The following is a 27,547-nucleotide window of genomic DNA, read 5'->3' as shown; positions in this document are numbered from 1 at the left end:
GAGTTTGACGTGTCTGTCCCACTCCGAGATGAGGTTTTTCTCTCTACCTTAGTTGAAGGCTGTTTTTCAGGTGAAATGTATGCTCTACTGCCGACGTGCATGATCACAGCGCGCGCGTTTTCAAGGGATGCGATGAGCGCACGTGAAAGAAACACAGAGAGAGTAGGATGAATATTATGAGCAACACACACACACAGAAAAGAGCAGAGTGATGAACGCGTTGTTGTACATAACCATTGTGTTACATGCATGTGAGCATATGTAGGTTCAAGTGTGCGGGTGTGTGTTTGTACGTGTGTGCGGGCATTCGTCGTTTTTTGTCAGGTTGATGTATATATACACGGTTCACACACACGCGAAAATAACATGGTAAGGATTGTCCACCATGCAGAGCAACGCGCGACGACACATCATCGTCGGGGTGCATCGCAGAAGACCGATAGAATGAGGAGGAGAAAAACGTAGTGAGAGGTGAGACTCGAGATGCATTTTCTCGCAGTAGGGGCAGAGCGCGTTCGCTAGCCACATGGCCGGAAATAGCGCAAAGGAAAAGAGGACAGCTATGCGCGTGGAAAGGTGCACAGACCCCATCTTCTGCGCCACCGCACGCATCGTGCAAGGACATGGTGGGTGCTTCAATGTGTGTGGCAACGGTCCCCCCCCCTTTCCTCTCCTCTGTGCTCAGCCACGTAGCTCTCTATTCGCGGTTGTCTTTTCGTTTGCTTGAATGAATATGAGTTGGGCAGCACGCCACTACTATATGCAAGGCCGGCACAATGGTTCGCTTGCACTTGGATGACGGCCACGGCGGATGCTCACATTCTTTGACACGTGGAAGCAGGTATGGTTGCAGGCAGACAGACCGTTGACTGGGTAGAAATATCAGCGACGGCCGCCGGTAGAATAATCGACACGAGTAGGAAAACATAAGCAAAGTCATCAACATCTGAGTCTTTGAGCGCGAAAGCACTCAAGACAACATAAAAAAGGAACAACAGCAGGCGAATACAAGAAAGAAAGACGCGCACACACGCACGCGGCGAAAATAAGGTACATACAAAGAACCTCTCAACGTCTACGCACACACACACACACACACATGAGCACACACGACAGGACGGCCAGAAGAGCTTTGGGTGTACGTGTATGTATTGGTATCCATGCTTGCGTGGTGGTCACAACCGCTAGCAGAAGATGTTTAATCGGTCCCTTTTGTTTATCCAAGACGAGTTCCAGTCTACTCTAACCCCCGGCTCGTCACAGGCTCCATTCGCGTGGTGCGAAGAAGCCCTAGACACCCGTTGCGGTAATGCGCCAACTCAGTCATCTCAGCACGGCCTCTGCCCCCGCCTTCACGCTTCCCCGTCCCTTTCGAAGCTCGTCGCCTGGTGTGTCCCCTTTGGGGCGCCTCAGCCTCTCCCCGCACCATTAGTAGGCAGTGTGAGGGCCGCGTGGGATACACTCGAGTCACGCTGACGCTCTGCCTACCGTATGGATGGCACAAGCGTGTGCACAGTCGCAGGCCGCTCTAATGCCACGCTGTCCAGGGCCTGGCAGCCGGCATCCGTAGCGATGCATCGCCTTGATCACCCCCTCCGTTGCGGGCACGTGACCCTGTTGTCCAGCAAAGGCGGTTCGGCACTTGGCAGAGGACTATATAAGGCGGGATGCTGCTTGGCTTCCCTCCACGCAGTGTTGAGGGGGGGGGGTTGCTGGACTATGCGCTACTACGCGCTGAGAGGTGTGCCCACACCCCTCGCTCTCGTCATCAGGGCTTTGATAGAAAAGACGGGGCGAAAAGGCGAAGCAGTCCTCTTCGAGGCGAAGAGCAAGAGAAAGAGGGAAGCCGAGGAGTGACCCTGCAAAAGAGGAGCTGACGATGTCACCGAAAGGCAAGCAGTGCCTCGACAGGGAGAAGCAAGTCACCGGCGTGCCGATTGATTGCGGAGAAAGAGGACGCTGGCGGGCAACAGACAAGCAAAAAAAAAAGACGGAGGAAGAGCCCGGAGAGGCTGAGTGAGCACAGGAGAGATCACCAAAGAAGCCACAACAGAAACATGCAAACACAAAAAAAAACAGCAGCGACAGCGCCAAAAGGGGAAAACGCCAGGTGTGGTGTTCCTCCACGCGCACGCCACCAAAAGAGTGGCAGCATGGGCGAAAGGATGAATCAGGCACGCCGAGTACCAACACCGAGACAAAGTAAAGCACCAATCCGCCCCTGTCTATGCCCTCCGTCCTTGTGCGCAGCTCTGAGGAGACGCAACGTTCATTAGAGAGAAGTAAGAAGCAAAGGAGGAAGAAGATGAAAAGAAGATCACAAAGAAAGGGTTCAGTCAGCATCCTTGAGGCACACAGGCGGACACACACACACACACGCACATAGTTGCACACAAAAGCATACATGCACCAAAGCATGTAGGCGTAAAGCTGTCACGTGTAGCGCGAAATCGGCACCGCAGCAACGGCTCAAGGAAGGCATGGGAAGAACGCCCAAGATTTACTGTGCGGCTGAGGATAGGGATAGAGAGAGAGAGAGACATGCAGTGCTGCACCATGAACGCTTTGTGCCCATACAACGTCACAAGAAAGGCTCGCAGGCCGAGTACGTCCCTTATCTCCTATATCCCCTCCCACCGCACCACACCACACCACTGCTGTCATCTTTCTACGTTCCGCTGCCCTTCTCATCTTGCCGGCTGCCGCTCACCGTTGGGCGTTAGCTCATAAGGACCTGACTCCTTATTTTTGCTCCTCACCATTGCCGCCATCCTGCTGTGTTGCGCGCCATCGCGGCTTTTCAGCGCAGGGGGCGGGTCGAAACTGTCCAGCTCCGGTCCCCAGCGGACAACCAGCTCGGACAAGCACGCTGGTAGCCCGGTTTCCCAGCATTGGCAGGAAACGTACGACTCGTACAGGCGCGAGTGGATGTCCACCAGCGAGTTGGCGTCGTAGTGGCTCAGCAGGCGGCAAATGCGATCGGTGTAGTAGCGGACGTAGGCGCGGTCAAAGCCCTCCACAACGCTCGAGGCGAACCGCACGGAAGCGCCATAGCTCTCGAACGCAGGCGGCATGAGACTGAAGGTGACGGTGCCGGCCAGGCTTGCATGCACGCGATTCGCAGCGTGGCTCACCGAGACAAGCGGCACCTGCACTTTTTCAGACATTGCAAAGACGGCAGGCGTGAGCAAGGCTCGCAGAGACACCACAGTGCGACCAACCTCCTCCGATTTTGCCTTGGAGGAGCGGTCGCACACGCACAGCGTCAAGATGGCGGCAGGCCCAGTGGCGCTGATGTCGATGCGCAGCAGCGGGAAGTCCAGGTTGAAGATGCCCTCCTTGGACATGCCGTACGGGTAAACCTGCAACGAACCAGGCTGCCGCCGCACCGCTTCAGAGGTGAAGTTCCCGACAGACGCTGTCACAACGCACGAGTGCCGCACTGTCACGGAGTGCAAGTCGACGGAGTGGATCGCCACGTATACCGTCGCCACCACGCTGGGAGCGAGCTGCAGCCTCAACGCGCAATGCAGTCGACGGATGTCCGGGGCATGACACAAGATGAGATCCAACCGCCGCAAATCCTTCGGCATGTAGGTGGACACCAGCGACGCAACGTCGTCCATGAGCGGCTCAAAGACGGCAGGAGAGAGGTGCTGCCACTGCAGCACCGGCAGATGGACCGGCGGCAGTGTTATGCTCAGACGACAGATGCCTAAGTACTGCGAGTTCACGTCGTAGAGACGCAGGCGCTTTTCTACGGTCTTTCCAGCGGGGCAGCGCAGAACACAGAAATCGGCGTGGCAGAGGGCCTCGGCGCCGAGCAGCTTGCGAAATCCGAGCTTGAGCGTGTACTGCTTGTCGTAGTTAGCGGCCACGTTGTCAATCGTAAAGGTGGCCGTGCTCGCCTCCAAGGCGACCAGTTGCTCAGCGGGGATAGGCTTCGTCTTGAGCAGCGTCTTGTCGTGTTCCGAAACGCGAATGTAAATTTGGGCATCGCGCATGGTCAGCCCAGCAAACCCGACGATGGTGACGGAGGCCGAAGTGCTACTGCAGACCGTGGGCGGCGCCGTCCCGCCTCGCTCGCGGAGGCTGTCATGGAGGGAGCTGGAAATCATGCGCGATGCGCTCAGCGGCGGCGTCCTGCGCTCCGTGTCTAGCGGAGCCTTAACAGTGTCCTGGTCGCTCGGTGCGCTGCTGCGCGGACCTGAGACTGTGTTGGCAGCCCCCGTTCGGGTCGGCGAGGAGAAGAGGCACAACGTCTGCGCCAAGGCCGAGTGCCCATCGAGGCCGTATGCGAGCATCGATAGCGTCCGTACGTGCACCCCGCCATCGCAGCCAAAGTCGATTGGGAAGGAGGAAACCTTCAGGACGCCGGAAACGCCCGCCGCCTTTGTGCCAGCGTTACTGACAAGCGCCAGCTCCATAATGTTCTCCTCCGCCCTCCGCAGCGCACGCAGCTCCAGCTGCGTGCGGCCCAGCTCCACCTGCTTTGATGGGTAGTAACGCATCACAATCAGCTCCACCTTTTCCTGCTGTGGGAGGCCGATGATGAGGTCAAAGCTCTCGCCAAATACGCACTCGCTATGGCCCTCCACAATCGAACTCTGAAACTCCTGCAGCCCGACACGGACAATGGAGAAGACGTGCAGAGGTGTGTTGTCATTCTTGAAAACAAGGTTACGGCAGCGGTCCACCGTGAAGCGAAGGTGGTACTCGCCCGGTTCTGGGCCGTACATCTCTACCATACGGTTCAGGTATGCCGCCACATTCAGAGTTGTTGCGTACTTGACGTCCACCATCGCCAGCTCCGTCGGTATGTAGTAGTAGAAAAAGCGGGTCAGGCGCGAGTGCAGCGCTAGCTCCTCCTCTGTCGGTGCCGGGGCGGAGCTGCCGTAGTTGCTGCAAAAGACGGAGATGCGGATGAACCCCACCGCCTCAGCGTGCGAGGAGCGTGAATCCATCACCAGCATCAGCGTGCGCTCTTTCGCCACGCCACGGTGGAGATCTGCCAAGGATACGTAGCACTCGCCGGCACCCGTTTTACCATTCAGCACGACGCTCAGCCGCACTAGCGTCGTCATCGGCTCGGGAACAGTGAAGCGCAGCGGGTCTTGACCCTCCGGTACCACAAAGCTGCCCTGGGCACCGGTGATCGGCCTTGTCTTGGCTCGCGTTTGGCCGTCCACCTTCGCCTTCACGACGCAGCTGCCCTCGGCGAGAAAGCCACCGGAGTAGAGGTTTGACACGCCGAGCACCGTCACCTCCAAGTCGGCGACGCGCGTGCCCGTGTCGTCGGCACCGGCGTCGTTGCCGCTATCGCGGAACCAGCCACCGAGCAGGATGCTCTCAAGCTGCGAGAACTCTCCGACGTACCACTCCAAGCGGTGGAGCTGCCGCCGCGCGTGCAGGGTGAGGTACTCGCGGATCTGCTCCCGTAGCCGGTTCTCGGCTTCCACGGAAGGCAGATAGTTTATGCCAAAGTTGATAGCACCGAGCGAGAGGTACACGAAGCCGCACTCCATCGCGGTTGGCTCAAAGGGATGGATGACAAGCGACGTCCACCGTGTGCGCATCGTGCCGCACTGCACGTTGCGCATCGACAGCGTGCAGTGGCCCAGCTTCCTCAACCCGTAAGGCGTGTCAGTGAGAACAGTGACGGTGAGGTAGTCGATTTTGGGGTCTTCAACGGTGAACAGAAAGGTTTCGTCGAACCGCGGCTCTGTGGTGCAGAACTGCACCCGCGACCGGTGGGACTCGGAAATGGTAGCGAGTAGCACGTACGGGTTCGGCATGCTGTGTCCAGGCTTAAAAAGGTTTGTGCAGCTTAGCAGGCGCACGCGCAGTTGCATGCGCGCCGCGTTGCCACTCTGCACCCCACCCTCGCCGTTGATGGGGAAACAGGACCCAGTCAGCGTATCCCTTTCGTGGGTCGGCGGCCGATAGGTCATTTCCAGCGAGGCGGACAGGTCCGCATCCGTCTCGGAATACCCCGCGGAATGCAGCTCATTGACCTCGGCGGTGCAGAACTCCTCGACAGTGCTAATGCCGAGATCCATCAGGTTCATGGTCGGCAGGCAACTCGTAACGGAGCGGCCAGACTTGAAGAGGCTCGCGTCCCGCCCTGCCATGACGAGGGTTGCGCTTTCGTTCATGCTTTGCTCGAAGCGGTCCGACTCATCGCCGGCGCTGTTACCCATGCTAAGCGTCCGCGATGAGTACGTCATGATGGGGGCCTGCAGGAGGTACCTCTTGAAGGTGTTCCACCGATGCGTAAGCCCAGAGCTGGCGTTCGCGTTGGTGCTCCAGGTGGTGTTCAGGAAGTCGGCTCCGCCGATCCCTGATGGCGCTAAACTCGTGGGTCGGCTCTCGCTTCCTCCCTTCGCCAAGCTGGGCCTGCGTGCACTACGATCACGGTACTGCTCCTTGATGATGCGAGCCCGGGTGCGGTCTACCAGGTTTAGGTCGACCACGGTGTACTTGAACCCGATCGTGCCCACCTCCCGCACCTTGCCGCTCTTCTTCTCGGAGAGGAGCGGCAGCCAATCGTTGTACTGACGCGACGGCTGCACGTTGGCCAGCGGGATCACCGCACGGCCAACCTCCTCGTCCTTGCCGATGTCAGCCTGATCCATCACCACGAGAGTGATGGCCATGCCCTCCGGCCGATCGTAATAGAACTCGCAGAACTCGAAGTAGTCAGGCTCCTCGTTCGCCCTCGCCGTCTTTGTCTGATAAGCATCGATGTCGACACGCACCACCACGTAAGGGTTGATGCCACCAAAGCCAGAGCGCAGTTGACGGCATCCGACGACGGTGAAGTAGAGAGCGTAGGTGGGGTCCTCGTCGCCGTACTCGACGGCCAGCTGCGCCATGAAGGATTCTATGTCGAACACCGTTGCGACCGCCAGGTTCACACGGTGCAGGCTCTCAGGGATGCGGCGGTACACGTAGCGGCGCAGTCGCCCGGTGAAGGCGTCCTCCAGCTTCATGTCCACCTCGTAGTTGTGCCCCACCTCGTCGCTGTAGAGGCTCACGCGCACGATGCCGCTGAAATACGCATCTCGCGTCGCAGCCGCGCCAACCAGGTACAGATCGCGCTTGTTCATGACGCTGCGCTGCGTATTCAGGCAGCTGAAGTCAACGCGGCCGTATACAAGGTTATCATCGCGCGCATTCACCACCTCAATCCGGATCAGGTCGGTCTCTCGCACGACGTCAAAGACGTAATTCTCGCGAACATTGGTAGGTGCGAACTGGCGCACCGCAAACGTCTTGGTACGCACGCCGCAGGAGCCCATGGTGAGAAGGACGCGAACGTCCTGGCCGCTGAGATCCCTGTCGGCCGTCTCGCGCAGTGAGATGAGGGACTCGACGGCGACCAGCATGCGCACCGTGCCCGGTTCACGGCCGTACTGGACCACCAGATCCTTCATGTAGGTGTCGTGATCACGCAGGCGGGCCCGCGCCAACATATCCACCAGGGGCAGCTGGAGGGGGTCGTACCGCTTAAAGAAGCGGCCGAGTCGGTAGTAGAAATCGTCGACGCTCTCCGCCATGTCAGGCGGAGTGAGGCTGAAGTTGACAGGACGCATGAGGAGATGCACCACGCCGTTCATCGCCACTCGCGTCACGCTCTCCGCCATACACAGAAACATGTTGCGGCGCGAGATGTACCCGTTCGAGAGAGGCGCAGCACTGACGTTGCAGCGGCCAATCTCGTACGTCTTGGACCCGCAGCGGCCCATCAATATGACTGTGACGTAGAAGCGATGTGGATTCACAACGTCCATGACAACGGTGTTCGCCTCCGACCAAACGACAGTGTCCTGCAGCGTGACCATGTTCGTCTCAAACTCTTCCGACTCGCTGCGGAAGATGATGAAGACATCGTCGGACCCGATAAGCGACTGATTCCAGGCTTCCTTGTCGATGTTCGTGCAACCTTCCACCCGTAACACGACGCGGAAGTCGCCCGGCTCGCTCGCGTGGTACTCGGCGCAGAGCCGGTTCATCATTTCCTCGAAGGTTTCTCGCTCATCAGGGAGGTCCGCCTTCAGCTCTGCGCGGCCACCGAGGCACACGCTGTGCGTTCGGAGAGTGGGGACGAAGGGGGGTGCATCGTTGCTGCTGGGCGGGCTCCTCTTGGGGTCGAGCTGCAGGTCGCGGTTCGGACAGTTATTCGACGGATTCCACATTAGTGAGTCAACTTGGTCGTGCGAGCTCATTAGCAGGGATGATGCGCCACAGGCTGGCGATGTGACGTTGTCGACCCCGGAGCGCAGCAGTGAGGTGGTGCCCGAAGTCGCTGACGCGGCGCTCGATCGGTCCTGTTTATGACTCCGCGACGCCGGTGCACTGTTGGCCGCCAGCGCCACGGTACCCGTGCCGTTGCTGTTACTGTAGCGGCGACTGCTGTTGCTGTGTGGACCCAGCTCCGTGGTGTCGCGCACGTGCGCCATCATCACATCCAGCATGGCCACCTTCGGCTGATCGTAGGACATCAGAAAGCGACGCAAACGTCGCACATACGCAGCCTCGAGTTGCTCGTTGAGGCTCAACTCCGAAGGGGGTTCACCGAGAGAGTCGGACTCGAGAGAGATTGTAATCGTGCCAGCGATTCCTGTCGGGAGGGCTTGCTGCAGAAACGAAGAACCGACGTCGCTCACCATCGTCGTTGGGGACGTGCCGGCAGCGATTGCGTTCGCGGCGACGCTGGCAGCAGTCGCACATCCGTTGCTCCCTGCCGTGACCGTGGCAGACGAGGGTGGAAGTGGGGTGGCGAGGTAGTACTTGCGGCGCTTCCGTTCGTGGTGCACCAAACGCTCAATGGAGATGTAGCACCGCCCTAACAACACCGGCAACCGCGCCTTGAACGATGACGATGTGCCGCTGCTGATGCCGCTGGAGCCACCACCGCCTGTGGGACCGGCTGTGGAGGCGCCGGCGCCTTCGCCTTCGTCCATGCCGACGCCGCTGAGTCCCCGCACCAAGCCCCGCTTTGCCGTCAAGACGCCAATGCCGGGCAATACCAAGCCGGACGGCTCCTGGACATCGTGGACGGACACTTCAATGACGGCTAGCCGGTGCGTGTTGCCCACCACGAAGGAGTCGCGAAACTCTGGGTTAAATGTGTTCTTCTTGATATTGGTCTGGAACCGATACGTGCCGTCTACTACGACGGTGACGCGCGGATTGACGGCGCAGTTGCCGCCGCTCACAGGACGGTAGAGTTCGCATTTACGAACCTTGATGGTTAGCTTGCCCATGGCTCCGTCCAGCTGAGCCGACCGTCTCAACGAAAATCTGCCCAAGCAAGACTATGGTAGTGATGGCCACCTCTCTTTCCCATGCTGGTTAGCCTTTTTGGTCTTCTTCTTCGTGGCGCAGTAAAATATCACTATATCTGTCGGTGTGTGTGTGTGTGTGTATGTGTGTCGATGTAAGCGTGTGCCCTGTAGAGCGAAGGTGTGCGCGCTCCGTAACAGCACAAATATTGAGATGATGTGAGAGCAGCACGCCAAAAAAAAAGAGAAACGAAGAAGGGCGTCACGTCCGTTAAGCAGACAAGGGGAGGGGGTGGGGGTGGAGTGAGGAAAAAATGCGACGAGAAGGTCACACGAAACAGCTCGCGCTGTCCCTGCAGAAAAATACCGTCAATCAAGGACACAGAACACAAAAAAAGAGAAGCAGAGGCGGCCACGGACAAATACAGCGACAGAGAGAGAGAGAGAGAGGGGGGGCAGATGAAGTCGTGGACCGCAAGAGAAAGAGTGGCCAAACTTTCAAGGGGTGGAACGCTAACGACTGAAGAGAGGGAAACGCAGACGCGCCGCGTTCGTCAATGCGAGACGATGCGCTCTCCGACAAGCCCTGCGGATATACAGAACGTTTATTGACTACGTGTATGTGTGTTGGGCATGAAGTGGTAACATCCAGGGGTAAGTGAATCCTGCGGTGAGGCCTCAGAGGCGGTGGGCAACGAAAAGGCTGGAAAAAAAGCAAAAAGGAAGCAACGAAAAACAGTAATGGTGGCGGCTCCGTTCACTTTTTAAAAGTTTCACAGGCGTTTATGTGGAAGCACGCGTCGCTTACTGTGTGGGTGATGGGTAATGTGTGCTGATGCATGTGCGCACCTTCATAAGTGCGATGTGTAAGCCGCTGTGGCACGAAAGGGCTCGCGTTCGCTGTCTTTTCCCGCTTTTTTTTATGTGTGTGTATGTGTTTGCATACGTGTCGAGAGGCAATGCGAGTGTGTCAGCGAATCAACACAGAGCACGCATCCACATCAGCAAAAACTATAAAGAGCGAAGGAGAAGGGCAAAGTCGAGGAAGCAGAAACACGAGGCAGGAATAAAGGGAGTGGTTGCAGGTTGTCATCGAGTACTGCACATGCGGAACAGAATGAAGGAAAAGAGCACCACCTTCGCTGCCTGACAGCACTTGTGCACATCATATCACGGTGCAGCACGGTGGCCCTGGTACAATGAAACGAAAAGAACCAGCGTCGCAACGGCAGGATGCTCAGCAGTGAGAAGGGGGCGAGGGATGAGTAGTGTCATGGATCATTACCAGACGCAATGTAGATGCGCCCAGTGTTGTTTGGCGTTTCGTCGTTTTCGTTATTTCGACTGTTTAGACGTAGTACCGCGCGTCATGGAGACATTCGCAGAAGGAAAAGAGAACGGTAAGCGATGGGCTGGCGGAAGAACAAGCGAGTTTGCTCGATGCGCGCGGTGAAGCTGTGAGAAGATGGGAGTGATGAGCAAGCCGCCCCCGCTTCCGATTCCGTTCGGTGCATTCGTGCATGCACGCACGCACCCCAGACACGTGCGCACTTTATCATTCAAGTCACTCAACGTCCATCCTCTTTTTGGCCGACTTGGAACAACTCAGACAAAGGAGTTAGCGTAGTAGCGCAGAGTCTCCATCTCAGAGACCAGCACGTCTTGCACGAGCTGGCAGCGCACCACATCGCGAGAGGAGTCGACAAAGACACCACACACTGCATCGTGCTGCAACTGCGCCGCGACCATCCGAATGTGCAAAAAGTCCCGCACCGCAGCGGAGATCTGAGCGGACTCCGGTGGCTCCCAGTCGGCGGTGACGCGGTGATAGACATCGTTGTACACGCTCTTGGTAGCGGTGAGGAGATACACTGTGGCAGCCAGCACGCGGCGGCTTTGAGCAATCTCCTCCTCGTGCGCCGCCGGCGTACTCCAGCGAAAGGTGGACGCCGGCTCAGCAGCCTCCTCCGCCTCCCACGTCGCGTATGGCCGCACAAGGTAAAGTCCCTCGTCGTACAAGATACCCCGGCGCTGCAGCCGCTCGACTCGCTGCTCCATCTCCTTACGATGTATCTCGATGTCCGCCGCGGAGTCGCCGCCGAAAAAGGCTGGTTTCCACGCCATTGCACCTGTTCCCGCCGCCAATGCAGCGCCATCGGAGCAACACTGCAGGTACGCGGTAATCGCCGACGAGTCCACGGTGCACCCAGGAGTCTCCCTCGCCGCCTTCCAGTATTGCAGTATCGTCGCCACCGTAGCAAGCGACGCGGCCGAGCAACGCACTAGGTCGTTTCGCAGTATCGCCTTGGTCACAAACTGAAACTCAACGGCAAAACGTGCAGCGCCGATACGGCCGTAGCAGCCATACACCTGCTCGCCTTTCTGCACCGCGCGAGTGGTGACGACGGTAAAGGCGGTGGCGTGTTTACGGCCACCGCCGCGGACTTCGAAGGCGGTGTTGGCGGCAAAGGAATGGTTTAAGATGTCGAGGCCGGGCAGAAGATAGGGGCCTTCTCTCCCGGGAAGCTCCTCACGGTGAAAGTTGCGGGAGAGCACCTGCGACAGCGCCTCAGAAAAGAGGCCGAAGGAGACTTTGTTAGCGGACCATACGTCCGGGAAGGCCGCCATGATAGCCTGAGCAGTAGCCCATCGCTGCATCACGCGCAGCTCGCCGAGTGCCTGCGCCACGCCAGTGACACCAGCCAACCCCAACGTGGGCGAGGCAACGACGGCGCTGTCTCCGACTGCGCGAGGAGCCCCCAAATCAGCACCCGTCCAACCCCCCATCACGCTCTCCGTGCCCAGCACAGCCGCTTGAGCGGAGGATAGGTCGAAGAAGTGATGCGCCATGCGTGGGCAGACCTCCAGCCACGGCCGCCACGGCGAGTTTTCTCGGCTTAGCTCTGCCATGAGCACCAGGACATCAAAAAGTGCTGCGTCCTTCATGGCAGCCGGGCTTGCGTGCAGGGCAGCCACACACGGCGAGGTGGCCACTTCCTTCATGTATGGTGACACCCCGGAGGTCTCGGGACAGCTTATCACCACCGTGCCGGCATGAAGCGGGCGTGCGGCAAACACACCCATGCCCATCGTCTTGGTCGGGACCAGGAACGCTACATCCGGATGAAGAAAGATGTTGTGCTTCTTGGCATACTTGGCGAACGCTTGTGGCGACGGGTTCGTGCCGAGGTAGAAGCTGGAGCTGGCTGCGGCCGAATCGGCCGTCGCAGACATTCTCGGCGTTTGCGTGCGGCTGAAAACGAGGCGGGAGAGGGAGACCAGAGTCAGGAATGATGTGAATGAGCGCACTCCTTTGCTCGGAAAAGCACTGGTGTACCCCCACTCCCACCCACACCCTTCTATGGAGAGGGGATGGGCGGTGGCTTACGGTACTGTTGCACGCGAACGCGTGGCACCCGCAGTAGGACAGGCTGCATGCATCTCGTTGGTCTTGCGCCCGAGCCGTTTTCCGAGCCCAGGAGTGAGAGCCGCTGAGGGGGCTCTCCGACATCATCGAACGCCAACAGGGCCACACGCGCCAGCTTCATGTCACTCGCCCCACAGAGGGGGTGCTCTACCGCGTGGACAAGACAAAGCGGCGTAGGTTGCACCAGTGGGAAAGGTCACGGTGTCGCGTAGAGAAAGGTAGACATCAGCCGTCCATAGCACACCCAAGATTGATAGGGAGGCTGAGGGCGAGAGGGTAGGTAAAGGACGGAAATCCGATCTCGCTCTCTGTCGCTGTTCACGTCTGCGTGCGCGCAGCCTTCTGCCCGCGCACGTGTCTCCTCCTCCTCCCTCCCTCCGCACCTGCACGCATAGAAACACACCAAACGCCAACGCAGGCTCACAGGCCTAGGCCACTCAACAAACCGTGTCAGCAGCGACAGAGCCACGCTGCGGCCACGTCCCTCCCCCCCATGTCGCGGCCAACTCTGCCCTCGTCGTCTGGGGATCACTCGCCTGGGGTCGCTAGTCGGCGGGAAACATGAACATGAGGAAAGCCGGGTGGCCAACGTGAATGCCGGTGTTCTCCGATTCAACACTCAGCGTGCCGCCTGCGTGTCCCATGTAGCAGCTCCCCGCTAGATTGATCATGAGGGAGTCGGCGTTGAGGTGGGCTGGAGAGTGCATCGGCACCGTCTCAGCGTCGACGTGAATGCGGCGGCAGCTATCCTTGTACTCGGATACTTCCAAATCCCATGTTTTTGGCTGCTGCGTCGGCGATGCCAGCAGATACAGGCGGCGGCACACATCGAAGAAGCGCACCGACGGGGAGCGCGGCGAATGACTGTAGTGCGCCCTCTCTGCGTCGTCGCTGACGTTCACCGCACCAGAGCAGAGGTACGACCACAGCGGCTTCGCAAACACAACATCCGACGCTGGGTCCACAGCGGCGCGGTACAAGGCAGCGTGGGTGGCCTCTCTGCACGCCAAAATGCGCGGCCATTCGCACAGCGCGTACACAAAGTTCACGTCGTACGCCCCGCTAGGCGCGATGTTGGTCATGTGGCTGCCCGCCTCTGGAGAGATCGCTGACGGTGTGGCGTGCAGCTTGCCATTCACAAACGTCAGGTCCTTTTCATTCACAATGCGGACCGGGTACTCGACGTGCTCGCACAAATTCTGCACGGTCGAGACAAGCTCCCGCAGCAAGCCGTCCATCGGTTGGTCATCGCTCACGACAATCGTGAAGCCAGTGCGAGGGCCGTAGACGGCCTCAACGACCTTGAGGTAGCCCGCGAAGTCCATGCGATACTGCGTGGAAATGAAGGGGCGCATGGACGGTGTCATGAGCGCGATCGTCTCCGTCAGATCCTGCTTCACCTTATTGAGCTGCGACAGTTCTGTCATGACGCGCGCGTTGCCGAAATTCACCGTTGCCAGGTGCCACGCCTCATCATGAGGGTTCTTGAGTGGTAACTCCTCGACAGTAGCTGGGTAGCTCAAGGTGAGGGGCTCTTCGGCGACGGGGGTACTGGCTTTGGCTGTTGTCAGCGGCACCGTCCCAACGGCCGGCGCCGCCCATGTCCCTGAACGCTTGCGTGCTGCGCGAAACGCCTCCAGGGCGGCCGAGTCTGTCGCGATGTTTGGGTAGAAGCTGACGACCGCTGCCATGTGTGTCTCTCCTTTCGCAAAGTCCCGCTCCATGGCCATCACCCACTCGACTGGGATGTCAAAGTAAGTTGCCACAGCCTGACGCAGCCTGTCGGGGGTCGTCTCGGTGGCATTGACGACATCTTCCTCGGCAAGCACCTTGAAGAGTGCGTCCACTTCGCGACACGCCTCTGTGCTTGCACCCGCACCCTCCGGCAGTGTGGCGTTCAGCGGATTCGTGGGTAACGCGCGAAAGGCAGGGCCGAGGCGGCCGCGATGGAAGAGAAGATGAAGTGTAAACCGCAGCACACGTGCGGCGGCGCTTGTCGCGCCTACCAACGTTTCGGCAGTTCCGTTTCGCATGCCGTACGCGTGCCTCACACATCCGCTGGGGATGTCGAAGATTTTGTGCAGGTGGTAGTGTGTGAGAAAAGGATGGTCATCTTGGTCGAATGGGGTCGAGCGCACCTTGATCGCGCAGGGAAGTGGCGTGAAGGGCGCGTGAATCTGCTCGCGGGTCGGTGCATCAGGGTACGACAGCCAACCCACGGCACTCGGCATCGCGCCCGGTTCATCGATGCGCCATGTCTTGGTCGCCTCATCGAGCGTGAGCATGGCGTACCGTGCGACACACCGCTCACCGTCGAGATAGGACTCACTCGGAGAGGTGAAAGGGCCAAAGTAGTGGTTCTGCTCTGCGATGCCGACGCGGTTATCGTCAACGAAGGATATGACACCAACGTGACCCCATGGAGTTAGTTCTGGGTGGTAAGGGTAGATGATGATGTCACCCGGCGCCGGCTTCTGTGTTGCTGTGCCGTCGTTGTGGTGGCGATGGAGAGTATACTGCGCCCCCGTCTCCACGTGTGTGATGTGATCCATCGCGTAGATCTCGCTGGCTCTGCCGCAGTTCGCAAAGACGCAGCCGGTCGTCAGCAGCAGAAATCGGCGCGCGTACTCAACGCATTGGTACCGAAAGCCGGTGTAGATTGACGTGTCCACGTAGTTGTTCTCGCCGCTGAAGTAGCCGTCATCGCGGTTAGAGCACGCCACAACACCCCGAAAGCTGCCTTGATGCTCACCATATGGTAGCAGCGACACCTCTGACGCGACTTTGACAGTCATGACGCTGGTCAGTTTCTCCGCTTGTCACCGAAAACAAAACGAAAAATAAGCGGGAGACGGTATGTCACGTTACAATGCCTTTTCCTAGTCTTTTTTTTGCGTTCTTGCTGTTTGTTTGTTTGCTTTGTTTGCTCCCTCAACCTTCGCAAGTGGCACGGGACGATGGCTGAAGCACCCGACGCGATGAGATCCGTGTGTGCGTGTTTCGCCGCTTCTGAACGGAGATCTACATGAAAGGCTGACAGAGGTCAGAGTCGCAGCGCAATACCGACGGAATCCTGCCACACAGCAGCTCGTTTCTCCCTGCTCCTTCGCACGCGGTGTTTCGTCCAACCCGCTGAAAATGAAGAATGGGCTAAAAGACAACCGAAAAAGGGATCCCTGCTCTCACTCGATGGATCTGAACAGATGGCTATCAAGAGATGCGCACCGAAAGAGCTAGAGACCGCGTGGTTTATACATGAAGGCGAGGCAGTGGAGAAGATTCGACACCCCCTCCCCCCCACAACCATCACCGTGCGTATGTGAGTGCCGGATGATGCAGAATATTGTCACTGTGGGAGTGTTGGTTGACAACATTAAGGACGGTATGATAAAGCCAGAAGAAGTGCGGATGAGAAGAAGATGGTTCCCTTTTTCCAGTGTGTCCCTCCACCGCGAGCAAGTCCACACACACGTGCATGCACACCCAAACTGCTCCTACCGCACTTGCACTGCGGCTCCATCCTGGGTGTCTGGCACAAGCCGCCTGCCGTCGAATCGGGCCATGCGACCAACCGGCTTTCCTTGTCCACCCTCGTCCCTCCTTCGGGTGCGTGCTGAGAGACCGGCGCCACGCGGGCCCGGCTGCACTGCACGCCTCGACCCAAAGCACGCCGCGGCCCAGGACCCTGCTCGAGGGCGGACACAGCGGCGTCAGTCGTGCGGGATAGCAGGGGGTGTGGCCTAGGCGCATGCCGGATAAGCTCGAGGAGGAGGTCGGCCAGCCTCTCAGGTCAGAGCCCTCCGAGACCCTGCACCCCCCTGCCTGCGTGCCATGTTCCGCCCTCGGTCGCCTCAAGCCGCGCCATTCCATACCACGGTGTGGTGACGCCCCACATTGAGGTCTGGAGGACTCGATAATTAGATTCGGGGTGTTCTCGTCATGCTTCCGGCATCTGTGCCTCATCAGCACATCCGGTCGGGATGTAGGCGACACCGCATACTTCGCATGCACGCGCTGTGCGGGATCGATTCGTATGCATCCCTTCGCGACCTTTACGCTTCGCGCTCTTTCCCTTCTCACTTCTGCATGCCTTGTTTGCGTGCGATGCACCATACCAGCTGTGCTTGGCAGCGCGTGCGCACAGTGCTCGCATTTTCCGACCCTGGGGCCTGCGTCGAGACGGCGCTGTTGTCTGGGGGGATGGGCTCGCCGTCTTCATCTTCCAGTCTCGTCCCTGTCGCCGGGGGGGGGGAGCGTGCCTGGATGGCTTGCCCGCATGTGCCTCGACAGGTGGGAGATGCTGCCATGAGTGTGTGACGGCAGGAGCACTCCGCCTTCTAATGAATCCGCACGCCTCTGAAAGGACTGGGTGTGCCAAGCGGAAGGAGCCCGGGAAAAAACACGTGTCTGTGCACAGAGCACTCATAGCGTGCCGCTCCGAAGGGAACACAAAGTTGGGGGAGGAGGCACCCATCGACACCCAACGAGGGGTGGCCTGTGCAGCGCAAAAGACATGTGCGGGTAGTCACGTCATCGCGTCCACGATAATGGCGTGAAAATGAGGGGAAAGAAGAGAAATCAACCGCAAGAATATTTTCCCACAGGCGCGCGCGCACACACACACGCACAAGCACAAGTGCCCCCTCGTTCAGCGAGAACAAGAGGGATGCACAGGGGACGGAGGAGATGGTGGCAGTGGCGGTGGAGGCAGAGGGGGGCGAAAGCACGGACACGCCACTAGAGAGCCGGAGCGAAAGCGACAGGGTGAACCAAGAGAAACGAGAATGAAGTGGCGCAGTCTCGCTAGAATTCAATGATCCGATGTAGGTATACCTAGCGAAAAGGAAAACAGAAACGAGCAGCGAAGAACGTAAGAGAGTGTGCAGGAGTGCCTTTTCTATGCTTGGCGAGCATTAGGCTCAGGTTGCAGATAGACGACGCAACACAGCACGGCGTGCGGTACGTTAGAGAGGCACTGGCGCCGGCAGAGGAAGAAGAAGCGTACCCCCCCCCCAAGATAGTGCGCGCGCCGAGTTCAGCGCCGTGGAAAGCTGGCGAGAGATGAGGCGAGGGGGGAAATGGGGGAAGTGAGCGGGGCAAGTCGAGCACCACGGACGACAAGTAGTGAGAGAGATGTGATTAACACAAGGAGGGCAACCAGTGCGCGAAGCGAGAAAAATACTCTGTTGCGAGAAGCAACGAAGAAGGTGGTTTGCTCACAGCAATATAACCGCACAAGCGCAAGTTACGCACATGGAAGCATGGAGTGCATGTAGTTGTGTGCGCATGTGTGTGTTGCAGATGGAGGATAGGAAAAAAAAAAGCAGCGCGGTGAGCAGACAACCAGGTACAAGCCAATCTGCACACTGGTGAAGGAGGAAGGGAGAAAGCAACTACGAATGGGCGTGCGGGCGGAGGAGACACAGAGCATGTGCGGCTCATCACAGGCCTGTCTGCGCTTGGTGCAAAGAAGCAGAGAAGATGGGGCAGCAGGATGAGTAGACACAGTGAATTCCGAGGAGAAGGTGTCGAGTGAGGGGGGCACCGGGTTATGCGCACAGAGCAGAAGAGACGGGCATCTCAGCAGAATGTCATTCGACGGCTGGCACGGCAACAGAAAGAGGCACCACGAAGGTATATGCCAGCCTGGACGCACGCGCATCATTGTGTGCATGGCGTAATGTTTGCCGACGCTCTGTCGCGTATGAAGCACGCCCACTCTGCCGAAGAGCGCTTGACTCTGTATGATGAGGGCAACTGTGGTTCTGTTCCAAAAAGGGCTTCTTCTCGTTATTTCACTGCTGTTTGGCAAATGTGGACTGCAAAGAGCGCACCAGTGGCTCCGTGCGTGAGTGTCTGCACAAACACACTGAGCGAGCGAGAGAGGACGCAAGATCGTGCTGGAGACGGGTTCGCGTCGTTTGAGACGGGAAACGAAACAATAGTGGGCAAAAAGGGGGAGCGATTTGGTGAGAAAAGTCCACTCGAGGTCCTCACCTTCTACTGTGTCGACCCCGTACACGCAACCGACTTGAACTGCACATATGAGAGAGTCGGAGTCAGGGGCAAAGGAGGCCATACATGTTGATTAAGGGAAACGAAACAAGAAGCAGCAGGATATGAGGGATGGAAAGCTCCTCATACGAAGATCCTTGTGCTCGCTGACCTTTAGGAAGGCAGATACTGCGGTCGTGTGTGCGTGTGTGTGTGTGTGTGCGTGTGTGTGTGTGTGTGTGTGTGTGTGTGTGTGTGTGTGAGTGTGTGCTTGGTGAGGCGGTTGGACGCGGATGTCGCCGCGGCCACGCTGTAGCAGGGGGTTCACCGTGGCCCCAAGAGCAGCATTACTTGTCAACTGCAGTCGGCGTTTTCTACGAATGCACTACACCAGCACCCGCTGCCGCAGCGCCAGCCGCGCCCCCTACCACGCTCGCGGAAAAGGAAGTGGTTGCCTTCGGAACCGGCGGAGCTCCCCCGTCTCCGCCATTCTCGCTCTTGGAGCGGGCTTTGAGCAGGCTCGAGAGTGTGCGTAGCGTAGAGCTCAAAGTTCGCGGGAGCTGTCGGTTCTTTGAGTGCACCACTGATATGTCGCAGACGCAGGAGAGCACGTCGGCGCCGTGCCTCCGCCGCAGCTTATCGAGATGGATGAGGGCCTCGAACTCGCTAATGTCAAAGCGTCGGTGCCCCTCACGGAAATTGTTGAAGACGACGAGCAGCGGAACTTCGTGATAGTGGCTGGTGACCTCCTTCAGGTACTGCCGCGCTTCGTCCAGCGCTTGCCCGTTGAGAACGTCCAGAACGAACATGAGAAAGTGAACGGTGTCGATTCGTAGTGCGTAGTAGCGCCAGTTCTTGCGAAAGCTCTCTCGACCGCCAAGCTCATTCAGAGCCCAGACCCACTCATCAAAGGCGACGACTTGCTGGGAGAGGCCCACCGTCGCTACCGTCGGTCTTGCGATGCCGCGCATGGAGTTGATGATAAGCGACTTGCCGGTGTTCTCAAGGCCGAAGACAAACCCGACACGCCACGCGAGACGAGCCAGGCGGGCCTCGCGCGGCAGCAACACCGTCAGCGCGACGTCCGTGACAGAGGCGAAGTCGAAGGCATCGGACGTTATGGAGAGAACATGGATATGCGTCTCGCTGCGGTTGGGCATTGCGCCTGGTGTCACCAAAGCTGGCCGGGCTGATGGGCTTTTCGCGGTGCGAGAAGCAGAGATGGTGCTGGCGCGCTTGCTGTTGCTCCGTAGCCGCCGCCGCGACAAAGACCAGCGCCTGTTGCCGCGCCTCGTCGCCTCGGCGATGTTCGTGGTGCCATTACTCACGACACTCAAGCTGGCCTCGTTCATGGCGCGGGGGCGGGGGCTGCACGGGTATACATTATTCCCCTCTAGAAGGCGGCCGCTGTCACTCGCGTCCACATCCATCTCCTCTTCCCCCGTCCTCACCGGCTCGTGCGACTCTCTGTGGGATCTTTCCTGCTCCTCCTGCGGTGACGCTGGCTCCGTCCCCAGCCTCGGCACCTCGCGCAGCGCCACATCAATGTACTGCTCATTTGTTTCGTACTCGCAGAAGTCGCGCAGGAGCTGGCGCGCTTGCTCAAACGTCAGCAGCGACGTCGTCTCGTCGTCCACGGCGCGCACGTACATTTGGCGCAGACGCTGAAGATTGATGATGAGGACGCGCGCCACATCATGCTTGCTGGGCCGCTTGTCATCGCCAAAGGCTGAAACGAAGGCGTGGATGGCGCGCATGATGTCTTCGGAGCCGATCTTTAGATCCACCGGCGCGTGGCGCTGCGAGTCGTAGATTGCGTTCACGACTCGCTGCATCGTCAACGGCCGAATCTCAGCGCTCCGCTCGTAGGCGACCGCTTCGCCAAAGTCGGGGTCCTGCAGCATCCCGACGGACGTGTCATCTGTGTCGCTGTCGAACTCGTCCTCCACAAGCTGGCGTCGCGGGTCTGGAGTCGCGTTCTCGGGGTCGGAGAAGTAGCTCTCGCACCACGCCCCCAGCTTTGCCTCCGCCGCGTACAGAAGAACGCCATGAAAGCCTGTTCCCATCAGCGAGACCCGCGTCGTCTTGCCAGCGCTTCCCCGGTGGGCGTGGCCGAGAGCCGCCATCAAGCTCGGCATCGACTCCTCCTTGGCGCAGTAAAGCGTGTCGGTTAGTACACCAGCCTGCACGTTTGGCTCAAAGACGTTCGCGTCGCTGCTCACCGTATACGGCAAGAAGTTGACCACAACCGTCCCGACGCAGCTGCAGAAAGCGTTGTACAGGTAGCTGTGGTCCTCAACGTGCCCGGGGACGTCGGAGCGAGTATGACGCAGCACCTGAGCAACGTGATGTAGCCTCGACAGGCAAACATCTTTCACGTACCGCAAAAGGTGCGGCAACTCCTCCGCACTAACCGGCGTCTTCAGGCCTGCAGCAGCGCGAAAGAAGAGATCCCACATGATGACCACTTTCACCTGTTTGTGAAAGATACCGTTCAGCTCGGTTCGCAGCAGGCTGAGTTGTTGCTGCAGGAAGGCGTTGTAGGCCACCTCGTAGAGCTCCTCACTGAGCACATCGTTCGTCACGTGATGCTTGCGAGGCAAGACGCGGTGGCACTTAGCCACGAGCAAAAACGCGGGCCGGCAATGCTGCTCGTACTCGGATGCGTGCAACGTGACAATCGGCGGCGGCGCGGTCCCCTTCTCGACGACGCGTTTATCCAGCTGGATGCACAACCCCGCCACATTCTCACGGATAAGCCGAATGGCAAGCGCGGCGTCGGAGCCGCCACCCACAGCGTTATTTGCCAAAGGGGGGTTCGCGGGTTGGTGAGTATGGAAGCCGCCGCCTGCCGCACCGCCGAAGCCGCCAGTCGTACTCGTTGCTGCAAGGCTGTTGTTGCTGAAAACGATGCTGTCCGGCTGAACGGTTACGCCAAGAGTTGTCATCTGACGTCGCTCGCTGAACGGCGATGAGCAGCCGCCGTCGCGCGCTGGAGCAACGAGGGAGCCCCCCGTAAAGCTCTTGGCCGTCGTCTGTGCATTCGTGTCCGCGATCAGTCGCTCCACGCGCACCACGGCATCCCTGACGCTCTGCAGAGCGCGCTCGAAGAAGGTCGCCGTCACGAATCTCTGCAGAAAGGCCTCTACCTTGGCGCTGTCGCTCACGTGCTGACCCCACTGAAACGTGATCCAGCTGCTCCGCTCCGCCGGCAGCTCGAGGTAGTCCTGAATGGCAGCACAGGCCCGCGCGCAGTTAGGCTCACTCTCGATCCAGCCCTCAATTACAGGATTGCGGAAGACGCTTGATTGCACTAGCCGAAACACCTCCTCTGGCTGCGTCACAACAAAGCTGACCCGCACGGACTTAACTCGGAGAAGACACACGTTCATGGTCATGGTCCGCCCTTCTGGGCTGTACTTGGTCTCCTTGCGCTGGTGCGGTGACTGATCTTCCGTGATAGCGTGCACGTAGAGGATGTAGCTGCGCGGCATGTCCGCTCCTTCCTCCTTGAAGGAGCGCACAATCGCCGTGACGCTCACCAAGGCAATGTCGACAGCCTCGGCAACGTACTGCAGCAAGTCTTCCGGTACCTCAGCGAGCAGGCGTCCGCTGTCAATCGAGATGTTGACTCCGAGGGCCTCCGACACGGTTTTGGCACGCCGCAGCACCATACCCAGTACATTCTTGTGCTTGTTGATGGCAGAGTAGACATCCATTATGTGCGTAATCGCCTTGGACCACGACTCACGCTCCTCAAAGCTGCCCATACGAAACTTGATATCGCGCGGCCCGCGTGTCTGCACCAACATCATGAAGAAGCGGTTCTGCTTATCATCGGAGTACATGACGTTACGGATGTCAGCGGCACGAAAAATCTCTATGGGCACGTGTTCCTGATCATTCTTGTACACCTCTAGCCAGCCGTTGCGCTCATCCACAACCCAGAAGCGCTTCTTGTAGCCTTTGAGGCTATGCCGGCCACGACGCTCCATCTGGCATCGCAGCAGGCCCATGTGCGGTGTGGGGCCGTGCTGCGACACCAGCTCACTCACCGTCCGCTCCATCTCTTTTCACAGGTGTGGATAGGCTGGAGGGAAACAGAGGAAGGCAAATGCAGATACGTCGGAGGCGCTTCTCGAAGAAGGAGGCTTCGCGTTGATGCGCGGCAGCGAGGACGCTAACGAGACACGGTGTTCTAGCTAACTTAAAAGACAGGAATGGGGAGGGGGGCAAGTGGTACAGAGAGGTGGTGGGCAACAAAGCAAAACATGAAACGAGGACACACACGCGGAAAAAAAAGGGACATCAAAAGCAGAAGGCTTTCACACATACACACAGAAGGGGGGAGAGAGAGAGAGAGATGGGGGTGTGGAGACGGTGATGATACAGCAAAGACACCAACATAAAAGGAGGAATACAACACAAAAGAACGACGGGGAAGAGCTCTACAAGGGTACAGTGCAGTACTTGCCGAGGAGAGAGCACAAGGTGCGGCAGAGAGAAAGCAAAAACAAAAGGGGGATCGCCCTTGTGGTCGCGCGTGCGAAGGTGCGTACACTGAGAGAACAAGAGAGGGAGGCAGGACTAGAAGCGGCACCGCACAAGCGCACGCATGCAGGCGCTCCTGACTGGACAAACGAGCTGGAAAGCACCGCGCAAAGAAGTACCCCGCCAGCACCTCTGTCCAGCCCCCGCTCCGGCACACACTCTGCACGCTACAGCGAAGAGAGGAATGAGCGCGAACCAGTAGACTGGCGCACCTGGCGTTCGCGGGAGTGAAATGGAGAGGGACGTATACGCACCCACAAACACACGCACACACACAAGACAGTGAGGGAAGAGAGGAAGAACCAGTAAAGGTAAAGCAGTGGGCCCACATAGGCCCAGGCGCCTGCGTCCGCTTCCTTATCTCTCGTCCGCTGACGACGGTGGTCCCGACGCAGAGACGTTTACCTCCATGAAAGAAGCAACCAGCCTCCTGCCACGCGAAGGTGGGCTGTTGCCAAACGAGCCCACACAAGAGCCAGTGAAGCGAAGAGGGGCCCCTTCACATGGCCACCCACCGACAAGTGTCGAGGAACCATGGGTGCAGCGATGGTGGCTGTCGATTAACACCCGACCGAAAACAGCACGACGAAGCGATGTCAGACTTCTTTTTTTGCGTGTCTCCGTTTCGACATTTAAGAAACCTCTGACCTACTCACCAGCACGCATGATGGTGGTGCAGCTACACGACGACGCGGGCCTACTTGCTGCGAACCGATTCACCAAGCAACACGGCACACCTACACGCGCACAAGCCAACACGCTCAGCAGTCGACGCAGACGCAACTCTTAAGAGTCAGCTGTGGCATTAATGAGCCTGCAACAGCCCATCCCCTCCCCGCCATCTCTCTCTCTCTCTCGCCCTGAAGCTTGGCTACGACCGTGCTTTGAAGAGTCGTGTGCGGCGCTTCACCGGTTTCTCCATGGCCGCCGCAACAGCCTCCAGTGACCCGCCATGGGTGAGCTCGAACTTGCTCCACTCCTCGAGTAGCGGCGACAGCAGCAGCTCGCCCCATTCGCGTGCCCTCTGCACGGCGTCGAACTGCGTTGTCTGCTCTGTCCAGCCGAGAGATCGGCGAATAGCATGACGCTCCGCCTCAACCATTGACTTGAGGATCGCACGGAGAGCCGCTGTGGCACCCGTTGATGCACCCTGGCCTGCCTTAATAGCACTCATTCGCTCCATATACCCCGCCACCGCCTCCACAGCCTCCGACCAGCGCGCCGTAGCAGGAGTGAGGGATGCGGGCAACGTCTTTGGCGCGGCACCAGCGAGCACACCAGAACCGCTGCCTTCACCTGCCTCGAAGTACCGCGAAAACCATGCCACCGCCTCGTGCCGGTATGCGTTCCAGACGTCCTGCAGAAAAGTCGGATACAAGTGCAACAGCTCCTCTTGCAGCGCCGCCACCTCCGCCCGAGCCGTCTCTGCGCCAGCGGCATTCCCCTTGCGCCGCGACGCCTGTCGCTGCAGGGCACGCGCACGCCGCGTATGAAGATGAATCCGGTGTGCCCATGCAGCGTCCACATGGCTAAGAAGGTCGTAGCGCTGCGCAAAGGACCGAACCCGTTCAGCCTCATCATTGAAGGTGCGGATGCAGGCGCCGTACAGCGCGTCGGCACGGAGGATCTCATGCTGCTGCTCCTCCAGCTTCGCGTATCGGAGCCACCACTGCACGTCGAACGGGAAGGCCTGGATGGCATTCTGGTAATCTGCGCGCAGCTCCGCCACGTACGGCGCGCATGCTTCCTCCACCTCCCGCGCCGACGGCGGCGTGGTCTCGTGCGCTGCGGCGTGCATTGCCTCCATTACACTGTCCCGCTGTCGCTCCTCAAACTGGATTGCCTCTTCAAAGAGGCACGCATCCTTCGTGACCTGCGACCCGGCGCGGAGAAGCCGGCGCGCCTGTGCGGTGGCGCCATGGCGCTCTTCCATCGCCGCCGCCTCCACCCACAGCCGCGGGCACAGGGCCACGTCAAAAGGAAAGTTCTTGATTTCCTGCGCGAGGGTACGCCTTGCCGCATCCAGCTCGCCGTCAGCCTCACAGGCGCGTGCGTACTCCATGATCAGCACAGCACGCTGCTGGGCGCCATAAGGGTCGCGGGCAGGGATCTGCAGCGCCCGCTCAAGCACCTGCCGCGACGGAGAGGCGCCAGCGGCCGTAGAGGTGGCAAGTGCTGCCGACGCCGGTGCAGCGTTTCCGCCAACCACCGGTTCCGGCATTTTGTTGCTTGAGCCGCTTGCGCGCAGTCGACTCTCACGCTCTTGGTCGCGGTAGAGCGAGTACAGCGTCAGATAGGCGTCAAAGTCACTCGTATTCGTGCGGAGGCGCTCTTCGTACAACTGAATGGTGAGCAGTCGCGCTACCTGCTCAGAGTGCGCACCGTCTCCGTACAGGCGCTCGAAGCGACTGTAGGACGCCAACACTTTCTCTAATAACACTGGGTGGTCAGCCACGTGCTCGAGTGCGTTGTGGAAGACATTGCGCGCCTGAACGGCGTTGCCGGCGGCGACGTGCGCCTCCGCCAGCGCAAGCGGTACGCGACACTCCTCCAGCCCCCAAAGGTCCTCGTCGGGAAGTGCGTGCATGGCGGTTTCAAGTACCCTCACGGCTCGCTCGTGATCACCGAAAACCTGCTGTTCTGTGGCTCCGTACAGCAGCCAGCTCGCCGGCGTGTTGAAGCGTTCGACGCAGCGGCGAAGGATGTCGCGGCATCCTGCCTGGCGCCGCTGCTGCGCCTCGTAGAGGGCGGCAAGCGCGTATGCGCACGGCGGCACCGCGTCTCCGGCAAGCCATCGATGAAAGATGTCTCGCACCCGCTGATCCTGGCCCGCTGCCTGCTCCATGGCGAGGTACTTTACCCACAAGTCCACACTCGACGGCAGTGCCGTCACGCCGCGGCTCCACACTTGACGAGCATGCTCTGCAAACCCGTTCGACTCCTCCAGCTCCGCGTAGTCCCTCCACAGGTTTGCATTCTCGCCGTGCACGGGAACCGCGCGCTCCATGACGGCCCGCATGCGGTCAAAGTCACGCTGCTGCGCCTCCCAACGTGCGTAGCGGATCCAGTTGCCGATCGCCTTAAACCCGCGCCGCACACTCTCCTCCAGCTCTGCGCGCCGCTTCTGGCGATACAAAGCAAGTTCCTCTCGGCTGTGAATCATCACCCGGGCCCCGGCGCCAGACTGGTTCGGGGAGTGGAACTTTTGCATTGCCACAGCGTCCCGGAAGAGCTTCTGAATGCTCACCTGCTCCTCCGCTTGACGACCGTCTCGGTACACGTCACGGCGGCGCATGGCGGCCGCAGCAGGGCCGAGGCGGCGATTATCCTGGCGCGAGCGCTTCATCTCTCCGGCGTCCGCCCAGCGACACTGGGAAAAGCGCGAAGGAGACACGCAATGCAAAACGGCGGTGGAAAACGTCACCGCACTGGTGAACGCTCGCGTGCTCTGTCCCTCTCCTCAGGGGAGACGTGAGAGGACGAGGACAGACAGGCAAGCGTCAGCGCCCCACGCAAAGAGAGATCCACACGTGTGCGGGGAGCGACACTGAACCCTGAAATCAACGCTGGTGAACCAATCAAGTCGCCACCCAGACCCTGGTGACTACAACGACAGCGGGCACCAGCAGCGCGGTCTCTCTGTGTATAGCGTAGAGAAGACAAGGCAGCCAGTGCAGCTCACATCCAGCCGCAAGACTACCTCTTTTGTGTTTCGTTTGTCGCTCGCGTCCAGGAAGCAAGCGGCTAAAGAGTGTGCGCACTTCTGTGTGTGTGTGTGTGTGTGTGTGTGTGTGTATGTGTGTGTTGGTAAGCCTGTTGTTCGCGACCGTTTTAGCAACGCGCCCACCGACAAGCCCGTTAGTTTTCTCGCGTGCCTCTGAAGCGGTGTCTGATGCTCTCCGTTCCACTAGAGGGAAAAGGAAGAGCTGCGACCAATGTTCACTGACGCGCCCTCTGAAATGGCAGACAAGCCGTTTGCTTGTCTCTGTGTGGGCGTCGGCGGGTGAATGAAATAGAGATGCGAACAGTGTCCATTGCACGTTACGCAGTGCACACGCACGCCCATGTAAAGGGCAGATCGTTGCCGAAAGAGAGTCGGGGGAAGGCAAAAGGAAACATAAGCAGTCGACGAGAGTGCGGATGTGCGAGTACATGTCTGTGTATATTTGTGTCCGAGCAGCGCGAAAACCCGCGCATAAGAGGCATTGGCCCGTGACGCCGCAATATGGAGATGGACTGCGAGCGATAGAGAGGCACACGGAAGCCTGGGAAGGCTGGAGTGATGCCA

General features: G+C 59.2%; 5 protein-coding genes across 5 annotated transcripts; all 5 read right to left on the bottom strand.

Moving 5' to 3' along the window:
* Positions 1 to 2,687: 2,687 nt before the first annotated feature.
* LMJF_36_4320 (conserved hypothetical protein) lies at positions 2,688 to 9,269 on the bottom strand (the record flags this gene model as incomplete). The annotated part of the gene is made up of 1 exon (XM_001686964.1): positions 2,688 to 9,269. The coding sequence occupies one exon, from the start codon at positions 9,267 to 9,269 to the stop codon at positions 2,688 to 2,690; it is 6,582 nt and encodes a 2,193-aa protein (XP_001687016.1).
* A 1,623-nt stretch (positions 9,270 to 10,892) lies between these two features.
* LMJF_36_4310 (conserved hypothetical protein) lies at positions 10,893 to 12,521 on the bottom strand (the record flags this gene model as incomplete). The annotated part of the gene is made up of 1 exon (XM_001686963.1): positions 10,893 to 12,521. One exon carries the CDS (start codon positions 12,519 to 12,521, stop codon positions 10,893 to 10,895), a length of 1,629 nt encoding a protein of 542 aa, XP_001687015.1.
* A 738-nt stretch (positions 12,522 to 13,259) lies between these two features.
* On the bottom strand, positions 13,260 to 15,509 carry LMJF_36_4300 (trypanothione synthetase-like protein; the record flags this gene model as incomplete). Its single annotated transcript, XM_001686962.1, has 1 exon — positions 13,260 to 15,509. One exon carries the CDS (start codon positions 15,507 to 15,509, stop codon positions 13,260 to 13,262), a length of 2,250 nt encoding a protein of 749 aa, XP_001687014.1.
* A 3,573-nt stretch (positions 15,510 to 19,082) lies between these two features.
* On the bottom strand, positions 19,083 to 22,775 carry LMJF_36_4290 (conserved hypothetical protein; the record flags this gene model as incomplete). Its single annotated transcript, XM_001686961.1, has 1 exon — positions 19,083 to 22,775. The coding sequence occupies one exon, from the start codon at positions 22,773 to 22,775 to the stop codon at positions 19,083 to 19,085; it is 3,693 nt and encodes a 1,230-aa protein (XP_001687013.1).
* A 1,355-nt stretch (positions 22,776 to 24,130) lies between these two features.
* On the bottom strand, positions 24,131 to 26,605 carry LMJF_36_4280 (conserved hypothetical protein; the record flags this gene model as incomplete). The annotated part of the gene is made up of 1 exon (XM_001686960.1): positions 24,131 to 26,605. One exon carries the CDS (start codon positions 26,603 to 26,605, stop codon positions 24,131 to 24,133), a length of 2,475 nt encoding a protein of 824 aa, XP_001687012.1.
* Between the last annotated feature and the right edge of the window lie 942 nt (positions 26,606 to 27,547).

The sequence above is a fragment of the Leishmania major genome, chromosome 36, assembly GCF_000002725.2.
Source record: "Leishmania major strain Friedlin complete genome, chromosome 36".
In the NCBI taxonomy this organism is placed as follows: domain Eukaryota; phylum Euglenozoa; class Kinetoplastea; order Trypanosomatida; family Trypanosomatidae; genus Leishmania; species Leishmania major.
The sequence above is the reverse complement of the archived record's forward strand: the minus strand, read 5'-3'. Positions and strand labels throughout refer to the sequence as shown.